Genomic DNA, 15,448 nt, shown 5'->3' on the forward strand with positions numbered 1-15,448 from the left:
CCAGAAATAAGGATGCAGCGTTATCTCTGTTGGCCAAACTCTTGAGTAAATCCACTGGGGGGGGGATCTTCAACTATTCTTTACTCAGAGTAGACCTATTGAAATTAATGGTTGCGGTCCTTAATGGGTCTAATTGAGTAAAAACAGGTGAATGCCACCCACTTAAATTTATGAAATGACTAACTTTGGCCCATTAATTTCAACAGTCTACTCCAGGGCTGGCCCATACATGAGGCAGGGTGAAGCAGCCGCCTCAGGCAGCAGAAGCCTCAGGTAGCACCCCCTTGAGCACACCACAAACCCCACCACCTCTGCCACTGGTGGAGAAGCGAGATTACGAGATCTTGCTGGAAATCAGCACTGCTTCTGTGGCAGCTGCGGTGCAGCAGCGGCAGGTGACACAGAACTTGCTTGATTCACCTCAAGTGGCAAAATGGGGCATGCTGCCCCTGGCCTACTCTCAGTGGAACCTAACTGAAGCAAGGCTAGAAAGTTTCCTATATAATTCTATTTGTGGCTGCTTTAAGACAGTCTATGCTTGCTCCTCACATTTTTTATAAAGCTACACCCACCCACCCCTAACCTAGATTTTGACCAAACTTAACAACAATATTCCCCTTGAGCTATGGTGATAAAGTTCCTTCCCCTTACCATTGGGAAGATCCTCCCCTGTGCTGCACAAGGAGTAAGGTGGTGTAACGACTCGCTCCCCCTTTTCGTTTAGAGGGAATCCAGGGTAAAGTGGGTCCTGGTAAAGGTTCATGGTTTGAGGCACAGGCATTAGAGGCTGGTTCACTGCTTGGAGAGATACTGGAATTCCAGTAACTGGACTGGATGTCACATGGACTGGGGACAGAGAGGGATCTAGCCCAGTCACCGGCGTCGGCATCACTGAGGACACGGGTATCTGAGGTGGAAGACCTAAGACACAAAGGGTGGAAAAACAAAACAAAAAGAACACAGAAAATTGTCTAGATCTAAGTAAGAGTAACACCAAGAACAAATTAAAAAGTCAGTTTGTGGAACGAGATGTGAATTGATCAAGTGTAAAATACAGGGATTGTGGGATTACCGTAACAACCAGACACCCTGAGATCCGATAGGCAAAGTATTTAATGTTGATAATGTCTCTTTAAAAAATATCTAGTCTGTATTAGCATTTTCCATGACAGATTTTTAAGAACCATTTTATAGCAAGTTATGACATTAAAGGGGACGTGGGTGGCGCTGTGGGTTAAAGCACAGAGCCTAGGACTTGCCGATCAGAAAGTCGGCGGTTCGAATCCCCGCGACGGGGTGAGCTCCCGTTGCTCGGTCCCAGCTCCTGCCAACCTAGCAGTTTGAAAGCACGTTAAAGTGCAAGTAGATAAATAGGTACCGCTCTGGCGGGAAGGTAAACGGCGTTTCCATGTGCTGCTCTGGTTTGCCAGAAGTGGCTTAGTCATGCTGACCACATGACCCAAAGGTGTACGCCGGCTCCCTCGGCCAATAAAGCGAGATGAGCGCCGCAACCCCAGAGTCGCTCACGACTGGACCTAATGGTCAGGGGTCCCTTTATGACATTAAAGGACCTCGTTCTTTTTGGATGAGCAAGCTATTTATTTCTCCAAACCTGTTGGTCCATAGGTTGTTGGCTCATTTGGCCAAGCTGGCACAACGGCTGGCACGGAAGGCACTGGAGGAGGCAAATGCATCTCGTGAAAGGCCAAAGAGGGAGGAGGAGTCACGCCTGGTATGTGTTCCTGGAAGCTCTGCAATACGAAGAGGTCACAGAGAAAACTTAGAAATGTTTCCAAATCAAATGCTCAACCAAAAGAAAAATTTAACTCAGTGGCAAAACTCAACATACCTCCTTCCCAGGAATGAGAAGGTATTATAATAACTTCGAAGTCAACTCGAAGGACATTTATTCAGAAGTCTCACCAAGTTAAACCAGTCTTACTTCCCTGTTAAGCAAGCACAGGGCTGCAGCCCCAAAGTACAAACTCATACAAAATATAAACCAACTATTACTAATTTATTTTTATTGTTATTATTATGTTGCCCATCTGACTGGGTTGCCCCAGCCACTCTGGGGGGCTCCCAACAAAAAATAGTAAAAACACAATACAACATCACACACTAAAAACTTCCCTGAACAGCTTTCTATGACAACTTTCTTACACAACCAGTTATGCAAGAGGACTGAACCCTCTTGACCAAAAGCAGGAAAGATAGGTCTAAGGCAAATAGGCAATAGAAGACCCTACCGGACCCTACCCAGATGCTTCCAAGAACAGGCACTAGTAGGGCATGAAAGTCACCATATTTCCCTGTTCATCCCTAGTATCTGGTGTTCACAGGTACACTGCTTCTGGGCCCATTGGTTCCAATTAGCCATCATAGCGCTCTGAGCTGACCAGGTCAGCTACACAGCATATGCGACTTCTGGTGGATTCAGTGAGCCAGGGAGCAGTTTTACAGTTACCAAGTGACAGGAATCAAGTGGCACTAGATCTGGTCTAAGATATCTATTATGTGGAGGGGCTCGGCATCCATTACTAAACCAGATCAGCGTCTGCTTTAATTAAGGCATTCCTCTCTGATTAATAGTGTGCACCCCAAACAAATCCTCATCCGGTTAAATCAGTTCTTCCCAAACGCTATTTCTGGCGATTGTGCCCAAAGTTCCAACCAACCAGCATCCGGGAATACGAGGCATTCCACTGTAATCTGAACCCACGATAGGAAGGAAAGAGGAAACTAAGTTTGCCACCAAGAAGAGTAGTAGAATTTAAGCACAAAATCCCTTACTTGTTCCAAAAATGGGGATTGCGAATCCCCATGACCTGAGGGAGGCGATATTCGTGAAGCTTCTCCATGGTTCTGGAAGTCAAAATGGACATATCACAGTTGCTTTATAAGCTTTCGTTTTGTGAAAGGCTATGGTTTTTGCGGTACACATCACAGCTCATCAAATTTTGAGTTATTACCTCAGATATTTTTGGCTCAAAATTCTGATCTATGAGGATCTGCCCAGGGTTAGATTCTGCAACAGGAAAATAAAAAGTACCGTTAATGAAGTCAATATATTATGATGCAGACTTCAGCTTTAGGTTCCCCAGATGTTATTGGAGTACAGCTCCTAACATCCCTGCCCAGTGGTCAAGCTAGCTGTGGATAATGCATACAGAAGGTTGCTACACTGTATTGCCATTTAAAATACCGTTCAGCTGCTTTCCTCAAAACTCGACAAGTGTTTAAAGCATGGGTAGGCAAATTAAGGCTCGGGGGCTGGATCCGGCCCAATTGCCTTCTAAATCTGGCCTGTGGATGGTCTGGGAATCGGTGTGTTTTTACATGAGTAGAATGTGTCCTTTTATTTAAAATGCATCTCTGGGTTTTTTGTGGGGCATAAGAATTCGTTCATTCCCCCCCCCCCCAAAATATAGTCCAGCCCACCACATGGTCTGAGGGACCATGGACCGGCCCCCTGCTGGAAAGGTTTGCTGACCCCTGGAAAGTAATCTCCACCCTGCCCCAAATGCCCTCATATTGCGTAACTTCCTTATTTCACAAAAGCTACAGAAGAGCTTCGATTAAGGATGTGTCCATTTTTCATTTTTTTTTTTACCTTTTTCCTCTTTTGCTTCCACATTTTTGCTTTTCCCCTTCTCTTCTTTCAAACTACTTCTTCTTCTTCCTCCTCCTCCATTAGATGCTCGGTGTTTTCTCCATCCAGTGTTATCAGTAGTTTGAGTAGCTACCTGAGACACTGCTGGATTCTGAAAGAATTGACGTTTTTTTAAAAACTAAGAACTAATACGTGCCACATTTTTTATCAACAGGGCCTGGTCATAACAGTCATAGCAGAGTCCTACCACCTGAAAAGACCTTGATCACTGCTCTCCTAACTAGTACAGTGGTACCTCGGGTTAAGAACTTAATTCGTTCTAGAGGTCCGTTCTTAACGAGAAACTGTTCTTAACCTGAGGTACCACTTCAGCTAATGGGGCCTCCCGCTGCCGCCGCACGATTTCTGTTCTCATCCTGAAGCAAAGTTCTTAACTCAAGGTACTATTTCTGGGTTAGCAGAGTCTGTAACCTGAAGCGTCTGTAACCTGAGGTACCACTGTTTAAGCTCTACTTAACTGAGTTCCTCATTGGTGTAAGATGAGAATGCCCATTGTCCTAGCCCCAGTACATTATTTGTGTGAAGCCTCAATACATTAAAAGGGGAGGGGGAGGCAAGTTCCTACAAAACAGTGATGCCTAATCAGTGACCCTCCCAATGTTGATGGACTTCGACTCCCAACAACCAGTCCCAAACAGCTCAGCCAATGATCAGGGACGACAGCAGCTGTAGTTCCAACAACATACGGAAAGCTACAGGCTGCCCACCAATGCCACCAATGAAAACGAACTGTGCTGAAGACAACAGCCTTAAAATTACAAATCTGATGCTTTAAAATGTAGGTTAAATTCCATTAAGAATGGGGTGGGTGGGAAGAGTAACAGTCTCAAAAGGGGGAAACCCCCACACAAAGGACCTCTTTTGCTCACAGTTGCCTTTCTATCACCAGAAAATTCCAAAAACCACCACATCCTGGTCCTGTAAGCCAACTAAGTGATTTATACCATTATGAATGTATAACAGGTTCTCTGTAGCTGGGCAACTAGGAGACAAATCAAAGAGGCCAAGATCCACAAAGTCATTTTAGGTGCAGCCAGTAAGGTTGCTTTTTAAAAACAAAAAATGAAAAACCTTCCCCCACCATTGTAAAGCAGTTGCTCTCACTGCATCACAAATGGCTTTTGACCACTGTGGGAGCACCATGTATGAAATGGAAGTGTTTAAAATATACATTCCATGATTTATTGGATTCTGTCCAGTATGAGGACAACATCTGGTAGCTTCCACAGATTATAACGACAATCCAGCTTTTCAGTTATATTTTATGACACTCTTCTGTCCTTCTCATTGGGGGGATGATGGAGAAGAAAAACAGTTTCAGCAGAATGGAATGCCAGAGGAATGATGGCTAATATCTTGCTGGCTTACGATAGTTACAAGACCAAATACTGTCCCCTAACCTTCAGTAGTACTTATTACCCCACACTATTCCATGAATCAAAGGGACGCGGGTGACACTGTGGGTTAAATCACAGAGCCTGGAACTTGCCGATCAGAAGGTCAGCGGTTCCAATCCGCGCAATGGGTGAGCTCCCGTTGTTCGGTCCCTGCTCCTGCCAACCTAGCAGTTTGAAAGCACGTCAAAGTGCAAGTAGAGAAATAGGTACCGCTCTGGCGGGAAAGTAAACGGCGGTTCTGTGCGCTGCTCTGGTTCTCCAGAAGCGGTTTAGTCATGCTGGCCACATGACCCAGAAGCTGTACGCCGGTTCCCTCAGCCAATAAAGCAAGATGAGCGCCGCAACCCCAGTCAGCCACGACTGGACCTAAAGGTCAGGGGTCCCTTTACCTTTACCTATTCCATGAATCACCCCCCCCCCCTTGGCTAAACAGTTAAAGAAACAGTAGCAGACAGGCCCAGTTCCAGATTTCCTAAGCAAACTGCCCTTGGTGGGGTCTCCAGTGATAGTATGAGCACCCACTCTGTGGGTGCCTACCCACCAGCAGTTGATGGGCAGGTTACTACCGTGAGTGTCCAGCCAAAGTGGTGTGCGTATACTCACCAGTGTGTGAGTACAGTGTCAGGAGACCCGGGTTCCATCCCCCACTTGGCCACGAACCTCACTGGGTGACCTTGGGCCTGCCTCTCAGCCTAACCTACCTCACAGAGTTGTTGTGGAGATTACGTGAGGAGGGAGGGGCATGTTTTATCATGTTTTATGACTTGTGTGTGGCTAGTTTTGCAGCAGAAAAATTATATAGAATACAAATAAATCCATCCATGTTAAATGATGCTTCCTCGCCTCTGAGGCGTTTGTCTTGGGGGCGGCAACTTTAATACTTCAGCTCTAGTCCACCCATGTGTGCTAGGCAGGAACATAAATCTACTTGGCACCACTGTTACCCAGAACCTCCCTTATTCTAGAAGCAAAACGTTCAACAGCGTTGGTTCTTCTGGTTGGGTATTTTCAGTGGGGGAGCGATTATTGCATTGTGTCTCTTTTGTTATGATACCACTGTATTTTACACCATACTTAAAAACTGTCATAAAAAGATATACCAGGTTAACGCTGCAGCGGTGAGAAGATAAGCAGCACTCATTTTGCAACTCATTTTCATCATTCACTGAGCAAGAAAACAGTGCACTCCAAGAAACATTCTGTGTCCTGTACACGTACCGAAAGCGCAGGAAAGGCTACTTCATCCCAGAACTGAATCTCATAAAGTGAATGTGTTTCCTCTATGGCCTCTCTCTCCCGGCGCTCCTCTGGAGAAAGGCCAAAGTAGTTACAATCTCTGCTGTTCGTATACTCCAAGTCTTCTGTTCTCTCACGACCTGCCCTTCTGAAGAGGGGAAGAAATGGTTTACAGCCACTTAAACGGTTTAAATAGCTCCTTTTCCAAAAGGACATCAGGTATGATACCCGCTCCCATAATAATTCAAACGCTCAGTTGAGTTCGATTTAGAAAATACAATTAAGGTACTGTACATCTCATGAGACGCAATGGCTAAATGACTTTTTTAAAAAAAAGAGGGAGGGAAGTGACTGCCAGGTTATGGGTTCATCCACACTAAACTTTCCCACAACACCAATCTAAAGCCTCACCCCACTGGAACAAACTCACCCACATTCAAAGATTGACAGACTGTTAACTGCCTCAGGACCAATGTTCACACCTCTACTAGAACTGAGGGGCACACCTATCTCTTGGGGGGGGGGAACTCACAGGTCATCACAACAGTTCTTGCTATAAAGGCACTCCTCTCAAGATCAGAAATCTGACAATGAGAGGAAGCTTCTGAGCAGGAAGCAGCCCTGTATTAGAATATTCATGAAAGTTCGGGAGCTGTGATGCCTAAATTATTAAAAGCAATAAGAATAAAAGACCAAGCCCTCCAAATTAAGAAGTTTTAGTGACAGGCTGAGTTCACCTTAATGCCTGAGAGGGATTTCTGCCTGGAGTGCTGTGTTCAGGAGAAGTTTGCTGGAAATAAATCCCAGGGCAGGACATGTGATGCTGCCTCGTGCCATGCAGTCGAGGAGGTAGCCCTGATGCGTTTTTCATTGCCTTGTTTGGATTCTTTGACCCTCTGAAGTCTCCATCTGAAACAACAAGAGTTTGCCGGATTTATCACAGGCAGACTGCTTGGCAAAAAAATAAATAAAACAAGTCCATACAATATGCAAAAGCGGAAGGAAACCTACCAAAATGACTAAACTGCCCATGGGGTGAAATTGGCTTTTTTATCTTCTTCCCTGGCACAGTGTTCCAGCTTTCCAGAGGAGCTGCTTGTGGGATTGGCTTAAGGTTCTTCAGGAGTACAGAATGCCTGCAGGGGAGAAGATAAGGCAATAATCACCAATGCTATGGCACTGTGCTGCAACTCAAAAAAAAAAACAAAACCCCAACAGCATAGCTCAGAATGGTTTACAATAAATATATTATGCCAAGAGCTCCAGCCCTGACTCACGTTCCTCACCAGCCCCAACTACCACCTCCCTTTACACCTCATTCCAACTCCCCATTCCCTCATCGCTCCCGTGTTCCTCTGTTCCTGCTCAATTCAAACCTTTGCCGTTGTTGAAAATTGCCATTTTAAAAACTGCCTTCATTTTTGATCCCCTCCCTCCCTCCCTCCCTCCCTCCCTAACTTCACACAAATCCTCCAATGGAGACTGTGTGTCGACAACCCTTAGGTTTATATTTCACACAGGAAGAAACACTGAAGAACAAGACATACAATAAAATACGAACAGGCAAGATTGAAAGGCAATCGTTTTCCAGCATTAAACTTCTAAAGCCACTATCAGCTCATTCCAGCCAGACACTGGAAAGCCTAGTGGTCTACTAGGCCATGGTCTACTAACTCCTTATAAAACTAAGATTTTCTTTTCAAACAGGGGCAGGGAGAACCTGTTGCGTCTGTTGCTGGACTACAAATCCCTACATCCGTGGCCACTGGCCATGTTGGCGGATGGGAGTTGGAGTCCAGAAACACCTTGAGGCTCACGGTCCCCGGTCCCCCCCCCCCCCGCCTTTAAAGGATGTAGAAGCTGAAGATTGTGTTCAATACCAGTTATTTAGGTCGGCCTCCAACAGGAGCCCGTCATCCCAGCATCAGCAAGTGCTGGCTCCGGCCAAGCTCTGAAGCATTTTGAGCAATCACGTTTCTCTGAAGCAAGCAAGAAACAGTCTACGTAACTAATTCCCACTCCCTCCTTCCAAGACCATGTTTCACTTCCCCAAACAGTTACTCAAACAGAAAATGTTTTCCCAAAAAAACACCACCGTCTATTTCTATCACTTTCTGTATGGAAGAAACATAGCCGTGCATCCAATGAAGCATTTGCCTTAGATGAAAGCACTTCATCTCACATGACATGGGCAACTCAATTTTCACCAATTCCCCCTTAGCCATTTATGCCTTACAGCCGCCGCCACCTCCTCCGCCCACGGTTGGAGGAGCTTTTGGAAGAGAACAGGATGTGGCGTGGGGGTCTGCAGTAGGGGGTGGGGAATGGATGAAAGTCCCACAACTCAATTATGAGAATTTCCCAGAAAATGCTGACATGCATTATAAAAATGGAACTAAAACAGCATATTTTTCCAAACATTGTAAGTGCCACTGCTAATGTTACCACCTTAAAGGTAAAAGGTAAAGGGACCCCTGGCCATTAGGTCCAGTCATGGATGACTGTGGGGTTGTGGCGCTCATCTCGCTTTACTGGCCGAGGGAGCCAGCGTACAGCTTCCAGGTCATGTGGCCAGCATGACTAAGCCGCTTCTGATGAACAAGAGCAGCACACGGAAACGCCATTTACCTTCCCGCTGGAATGGTACCTATTTATCTACTTGCACTTTGACGTACTTTCGAACTGCTAGGTTGGCAGGAGCAGGGACTGAGCAACAGGAGCTCACGCCGTCGCGGGGATTCGAACTGCCGACCTTCTGATCAGCAAGTCCTAGGCTCTGTGGTTTAACCCACAGCACCACCCGCGTCCTACTTACCATTTTTTGCAGTTGTATTTACAGACACCATTGCCATAGCGCTTGGGCTCACTTCCAAAAGCATCTGAGAACAAGGATGGGGAACCAGTTGTGGCTGGATTACAACTCCCATTATCCCCATCTACTGGCCATGCTGGCTGGGAATGATGGGAGTTGGAGTCCAGCACCGTCTGAAGGGCCACAGCTTCCCCACCCCCTCAGAGGAAATAAAATAGAAACACAGTTCGGAGCTAGTTTGCAGTATTGCCTTTGCTCCTTTTGATGGAAGTCAGGGAGACACAAAGCCTGCAAAAATACCTGCAGATTTTGGAGACTGATTCAAAAGAATCTAGTATTGACTAGTGCACCTACTGTCATTTTTTTGCCCCTAGTGTGACTAGGCAGAAAATGACATTGTTTCACTTACTTGGCACCAAGCTCTTCCACAAAAACAACAACTGGCCCATTTGGAGACTGGACTTCTTGGATGTGAGCATTATAGAATCTTCCACTTTGGTCTAAATGCACCTACGGAGTAATGAAGAGGAAATGAAATGTTTCTGTAAAATAACATCTCTCCTCCTGAACCACTTTGCCAGTATCAAGTAGAAGCAGTACTGATAGATGCCAAGAAGAGAGAAGTAACTTAATACAGTTTGAGAGATCCTGGAACCTTTCACAAAGCAAATCCATAGATCTCCCCTTGCAGCCACATAAGGAATAACACTGCTTTCCCTTGTGTTAAGTCACATCAGCAGCCCCACACAAATTCCTGCTATCAACTCGCCTATCTGCATCCCTCATAATCCAATCCTACTACAGCCAGGGGCAAAGACTTAACTGGCCTGGAAGCAAAACTCACAGATGAGCCACAATCCCCACCTAGACTATACATTTAGAGCAGCATCATACCACATTAAACAGTAATGGCTTCCCCCAAAGAATTCTGGGAAGTAAAGGTTGTTATGGGTCCCGAGAGTCATTAGGAGACTACTATCCCCCTCACAGAAATACAGTGTGGTTTAACAGATAATCCCTCCACCCAGGGAACTCTGGAAATTGTAGCTCTGTGAAGGGAATAGGGATCACCTAACAACTCTCAGGACCCTTAAACTACGCTTCCCATGATTTTCTTTTTGAGAAGCCATGACTGTTTAAAGTGGCATGATACTTTTTATAGATTTATAGTGCAGATAGGACCACAACCAGCACAGGTACTACACATTCTCCACCTTATGGACTTCTTTGCCTGGCATTTTAATATTCAAAACCACATCCAAGACAAAACACTGTTTCCTACTAATACCTGGAAGTTCTGCGAGATGCAAAAAGGAGAATTATGGAGGTAGTAATTCTGTTTAGGAGAACAGAACCCTTGTTACCATAATCCCAGGAGTGGGGAACTGGATCTGACAGGACGGATTCTTATCTCGCATCAACCCATGAAGACTAACCTTGACTTGGGGGGAGAGGGGAAGGCTGCTTACTTGGCATCAAAATGACATCAGGTGACACAATTTCCTTTGCCTGCAGCAGGCAAAAGCACTGTGCTGATTGTCATCAAGTGCAATGCTTGGTGCTGTGATCGCTGGCACTTTCAAAAAGGACCAGCATGTAGAAGCAGAGAGTGGGAAGAGAAGGATGAGGATGAACTATAAGGAGGATTGCCACCTTTTTGTTCCACAGAGGCTCTGGGACTTTCATTTCAGCAGCTTCCCTCAGCACTGAATTTCCATGCAGGGGGAGGAGCCCAGTTTGATTTCAGCCTTGCATTTCTGCTTTTAAAGGCACAAAACCTCTATCAAGAAAAGAAGTGGCAACCCCACAGTGGCACACAAGACTGAGGGAAGAAACGGTAGTTAAGTGGAATTGGCTCACATTCAAGGTCACCTACTTTGCATTTATCGCCAACTGAATACTGCATGCCAGCAGCAATAGAGAAATCTTGCTTTTGCTGATCTGCAAGCACAAAAAGAAAACACGTCATTATACACTAGCAGGTGAGCACAGAATGATGCTTGATGCTCTTTTTACACCAAGAAACTGATTTTAAACTACGGAGCTCACCTCGTTTTGACTGCTGCCAGGCTTCATATTCAATATTTTGGTAGACTGATGGATTCAGTGACCTAAGAACGCCTCTAGGCAATGTAAGGGAGTTGGATCTTCCACGTTTGTGAAGCTGCTGTGTAATATAAATAAGGAAAAATTTAATTAAAAATACATTTAAAAAATTAAAGAAGAAAAGAATATCCATTGCAACAACAGAATATTTGTCTTTACGTCTTTTTTTATATAAAAGCATTCATACCACTTAATATTTCAAAAATCTCTATTTTTTTGCACAGATATGAACAAGCTTGGGCACAAATGCAAGTATTGTTTGCAACACAGTAAGACCACAACTTGCATTCCGGGGTCACTAAAGCCAAAATCACATATAGCCAAAACACATTGGGTGCAATGGTGGGTAGGATTTCTAAAGCCTTTTTTCCTGGCCAGTCAGCCCCTTTCTGCTCCTCGTTCATTCATTTAGCCAAGTGTGTAAAGCAGAATGTGCACAAGTTAAATACATATAGGTATAGGCTTACTGTTTATTGACTTTTAGATTCTTACATGATATATAAAAAAGAAAAGAGGATCTCCAAGTATAGCTTTATAAAAATTCCTAGACAGCAGAAAATCCATTGTAATAAGGCAAACTAAGTAGCCTGATATAGCTCTGATTCACAGAGCATAGAGAGCAAAGCTTACCAAGGCCTTAATACATAAAACACTGTTTAGCAACCAGAATACATCCCCCCCATTTTTTCTGACCAGATGTTTAAGAGTCAGACTAAAGGAGCGACCTATATTTTTCCTCAAAGGCAAACAAAAGGTACTATCAGAGAAACTGCATTCCACCAAAAATAAATGCAGTGTGCAGCACAAGCCTGTGTTTACTCAGACGCAAGTAGTGAGGTGTTCAATGAGGCTTGCTTCCTAATACAGAGGTCACTCACCTTTGGGGAGGGTGTCTGAGGACACATTTGCAAACTGGAACAAACTGTTGTGGTCACAACTCACGCAATGAAACCTATTCTACTGGCTGCAGAACAAAATAAGGCTTCTTTCAAGCCTACTTTCATGGGGAAGGAAAACTACATGGCACCATGAAAGATCTCTGTGGGCACATGTGTGCCCACAATAATTGTGTTGGCAACCCCCTACACTAAATAGTTAAGTGTATGTAGGAGTACAGCCTTAGCAACGTGAACTATGGCGTTGCACTCGTTAGCATCAGTGCACTGAAATTTCTCTGGCGTACACCTTATGCCAGCTAGCATTCCCTGGATGAAATTAAGTCAAGCTCCTAAACACCAATGGTAATATCCTCAGCTACATTGACACAGAGACCCAGAACTTTATAGGTAACTGAGATAAATTAAAGAACAAAAATTAAATCAATATACCTGTTTGCCTTCAGGTGGCTTCAATCCATTGGTATGATTGGCTGCAGCCGTTTCACTTCTGTGAGGAGCAAAGGTATAGAAAAGGTTTTTGTGCAACAACAACGAACTCCCTATTTTTGTTTTGAAACTATCACCCAGCTTTGTAAATAAGTTCACAAACATTACTAACGTATAGATTTTTTTGCTAGCCTGCTAAGAGGCTAAAATCAAGGAACACAGGCTACTAAATAAATCCGCCTTCTATCAAGTGCACTGGGGACAAAGGAAGCCCACTTCATGTCCCAGTCTAGCATAGAGAAAGCCAAGCCACTTACTCTCTGGGATGGAACTCCTGGCCACCTATGGCTGCCAGGCAAGGTGTTAAATATTTTGCCCTTATGAAAGCAGCAAACATCAATTGAATGTGGCAAGACAATCCATTCCAGACTCGCTGGCATTAGTAGGACTAATTTATTTTAAATTAAGTATTCTGGTTTGACCCGGCTGCTGAAATCAGACTTGCAAGCAACCGTTCAGCAAGCATCCAGTTGTTGTCTTTAAAGGAATACAGATTCTGTAAAAAAGTTTGAATTTTTTATGTCTTCTGAGCAGACATAGTAGAAGAACCAGGTGTTGCTACTAATTTTTTGCTTTGTTTTTTAGATACACCGTATTTTTAAAAAATTTAAAATCCCCGTATCAGGCATCAAACATGTCAGCCAACATGATACTCCCTGTGCTTTTTAACGTTGAATTTGTAAACTTACTCCATGTCTCCGTCCTCTGAATCAGACGCTTCACTGTTTCCGTCGGCATCCTTAGTCACTTCGGGAGGGCTGAGTTCTTTTAAGATTTTACTCACATCGACGCCGAACACTTTTTCGTACAGCATTTCATACAGAATAGCTAATCAGGGCAACGAAACAGCATTTGTCAGGGTTAAGCAATCATACTTTAAACAGTTCTACATGCGACATCATTTTACATAGTTTTAATTACATGTTGAAATTAGGCATCAAGGATACTATCTGAGAGGTATTGATGCTGCCAATGTGTCCTGCACAAGGGAGTTAAGCAATCTGGGAAAGTAGCCAAAACTCAGCTGATTAACGAGTCAAGGGCTGTGTTTGGATAACCACATTTGGCATGAGCAGGCAACAATTATTCTTCGGTTTGTGTGTACTTTTGGAGAAATACTACAATTCACTCTCTGGGTAAAACTTCAGCATATCTATACAGCTTCCAGTTCCTAAGAAGGAAAAGGCCATTCTTGGTTTCAACAAAAAGATTCGTAACGAAAATGCCAGATTGTATTCCAGATGCAAGAATAACTGCTCTGATCTGGAGAGTCCCTTTCATCGGCAGAAAACACTGTTTTTCATCAAATGCTCAAAAGTCCTCTCGGTTTAAGAGGCAGTCCATTCCACTGCCTCTTATTTATTATATTTATATTCCTCCTTGCTTCCAACATGGAACTCAAGGCGACATACATGGATTCCCATGTGGTCTCCCATCCAGACACTGTCCAGACCCAAACTTACTTATTTTCCACAAGGTGGTCACCTTCAAACCAAAACAAGACACAGAAAGTTGTGCCTTCAAACCATGCTGCAGTTTGAAGGCAAGTAAGCACTGGAAATGGTTGCCTCCAAGAAACGTGGGAACGTGAAGCTTCAGCTGGGTCTGCCAAGGCTCACCATTAAAATATCAGTACTTACACTGGCAAAGAGCAGCATTGACTGTGTATTCTACCGGATAGACAATATCGTAGTGGCTTCCACTGGTGAAACATAGCAGTACCTAAGAGGAAGCAGAAGAATAATATTGAAACAGTATGATCAGAAACCAACACACTGGCCAAAAAACCAAATCAACAAATACCTCCACAAAGCAATTTTAAAGAAACATTTAGCAAATATAACTGTTCCAAGACTCTATACTTAACTAGTTGAATACTGTCTATGTTTCCTGGATATACTCAAGCAGTAGAAGAAACCCAACAGAAGTGTGTTGACTTGAATTTTATTAGGATCAGATATGTAGACAATCCAGGATAAGAATTTTTAGAATATTGATAGCAGGTTTGTTGGGTGGGGTGGAGAATTCAGATTGGGACTCTGATATCAGAGGAGGGGGGTTAACACTCCTCCCCTGCCTCAAACATCACATCCCCAAAGCCAAGATTTCAGCCATAGGCACAGGGCTGCTTTTTTAAAAGATGCAATTGTTATTAAGTTTAGAGAACACAAAAAAGAAACAGAACAAAAAAAATGCTCACTGCTACTGCACAATACTTGTAAGTTGCCTCCCCAGTATGGGAAATAGCATTAAGACTAGGAAAAGTGACAGGGGGAAAGAGTTTCCTCTCCAGCCCTGATTCAAATCCAACATAGAAACTGTTGATATTTATTTTCAAGATGCAGGGAAACTAACAACACAACTCTCATGTTTAGTCTGGCTTCAAGACCCTAAGCTAAGCAAGCTTAACCCAAGCCAAGCATTTATTGTTATAATGCTGTGCTCTTGCTTTGGGCTCAGAGGTAGCATGCCATTATCCCCACATGACAAAACATGCCACACCAGCTCTGCCCTAACTATTCCACTGCAAGTTTGCCAATATTAGCACTTCTCTTACCTTATCAGGAAAGCCATTTTCAGTTACATGCGAAGGAGCAGAATTTGGTTCCTGGTATATTATGAAGTCTTTTCTAAAAGAATATGCAAAGGAGAAAAATGTATTAAAAACAGACTTTAAAATGAAATTAACAGTACAATGTCATTAACAGTACAATCATCCACATCCAAACTGTCCCAGAACCATATATATCCACTAAGAAAATGGAAACGTCAATTGTTGCCAAAGTCTTGAACAATAATTCTTCACAGTAGCCAAATGTTTGCTTTGATTCATATTGAA

General features: G+C 43.9%; 1 protein-coding gene across 3 annotated transcripts in view; it reads right to left on the reverse strand.

The window, feature by feature from the left end:
* Positions 1 to 15,448, reverse strand: part of OTUD4 (OTU deubiquitinase 4) — a 74,665-nt gene that overhangs the window by 5,496 nt on the left and 53,721 nt on the right. For all 3 annotated transcript variants that reach the window (XM_079989473.1, XM_079989472.1, XM_079989474.1), the window contains exons 5-19: positions 15,167 to 15,239; positions 14,250 to 14,331; positions 13,299 to 13,437; positions 12,553 to 12,610; positions 11,168 to 11,285; positions 10,995 to 11,059; positions 9,528 to 9,628; positions 7,318 to 7,442; positions 7,044 to 7,215; positions 6,289 to 6,454; positions 3,614 to 3,764; positions 2,973 to 3,028; positions 2,794 to 2,865; positions 1,613 to 1,751; positions 652 to 921 (exon numbers count right to left, since the gene is read on the reverse strand). In XM_079989473.1, the coding sequence (XP_079845599.1) occupies positions 652 to 921; positions 1,613 to 1,751; positions 2,794 to 2,865; positions 2,973 to 3,028; positions 3,614 to 3,764; positions 6,289 to 6,454; positions 7,044 to 7,215; positions 7,318 to 7,442; positions 9,528 to 9,628; positions 10,995 to 11,059; positions 11,168 to 11,285; positions 12,553 to 12,610; positions 13,299 to 13,437; positions 14,250 to 14,331; positions 15,167 to 15,239 (1,787 nt within the window). The remainder of the gene's footprint in view (positions 1 to 651; positions 922 to 1,612; positions 1,752 to 2,793; positions 2,866 to 2,972; positions 3,029 to 3,613; positions 3,765 to 6,288; positions 6,455 to 7,043; positions 7,216 to 7,317; positions 7,443 to 9,527; positions 9,629 to 10,994; positions 11,060 to 11,167; positions 11,286 to 12,552; positions 12,611 to 13,298; positions 13,438 to 14,249; positions 14,332 to 15,166; positions 15,240 to 15,448) is intronic.

The sequence above is a fragment of the Podarcis cretensis genome, assembly GCF_951804945.1.
Source record: "Podarcis cretensis genome assembly, chromosome: 9".
NCBI lineage: Eukaryota > Metazoa > Chordata > Lepidosauria > Squamata > Lacertidae > Podarcis > Podarcis cretensis.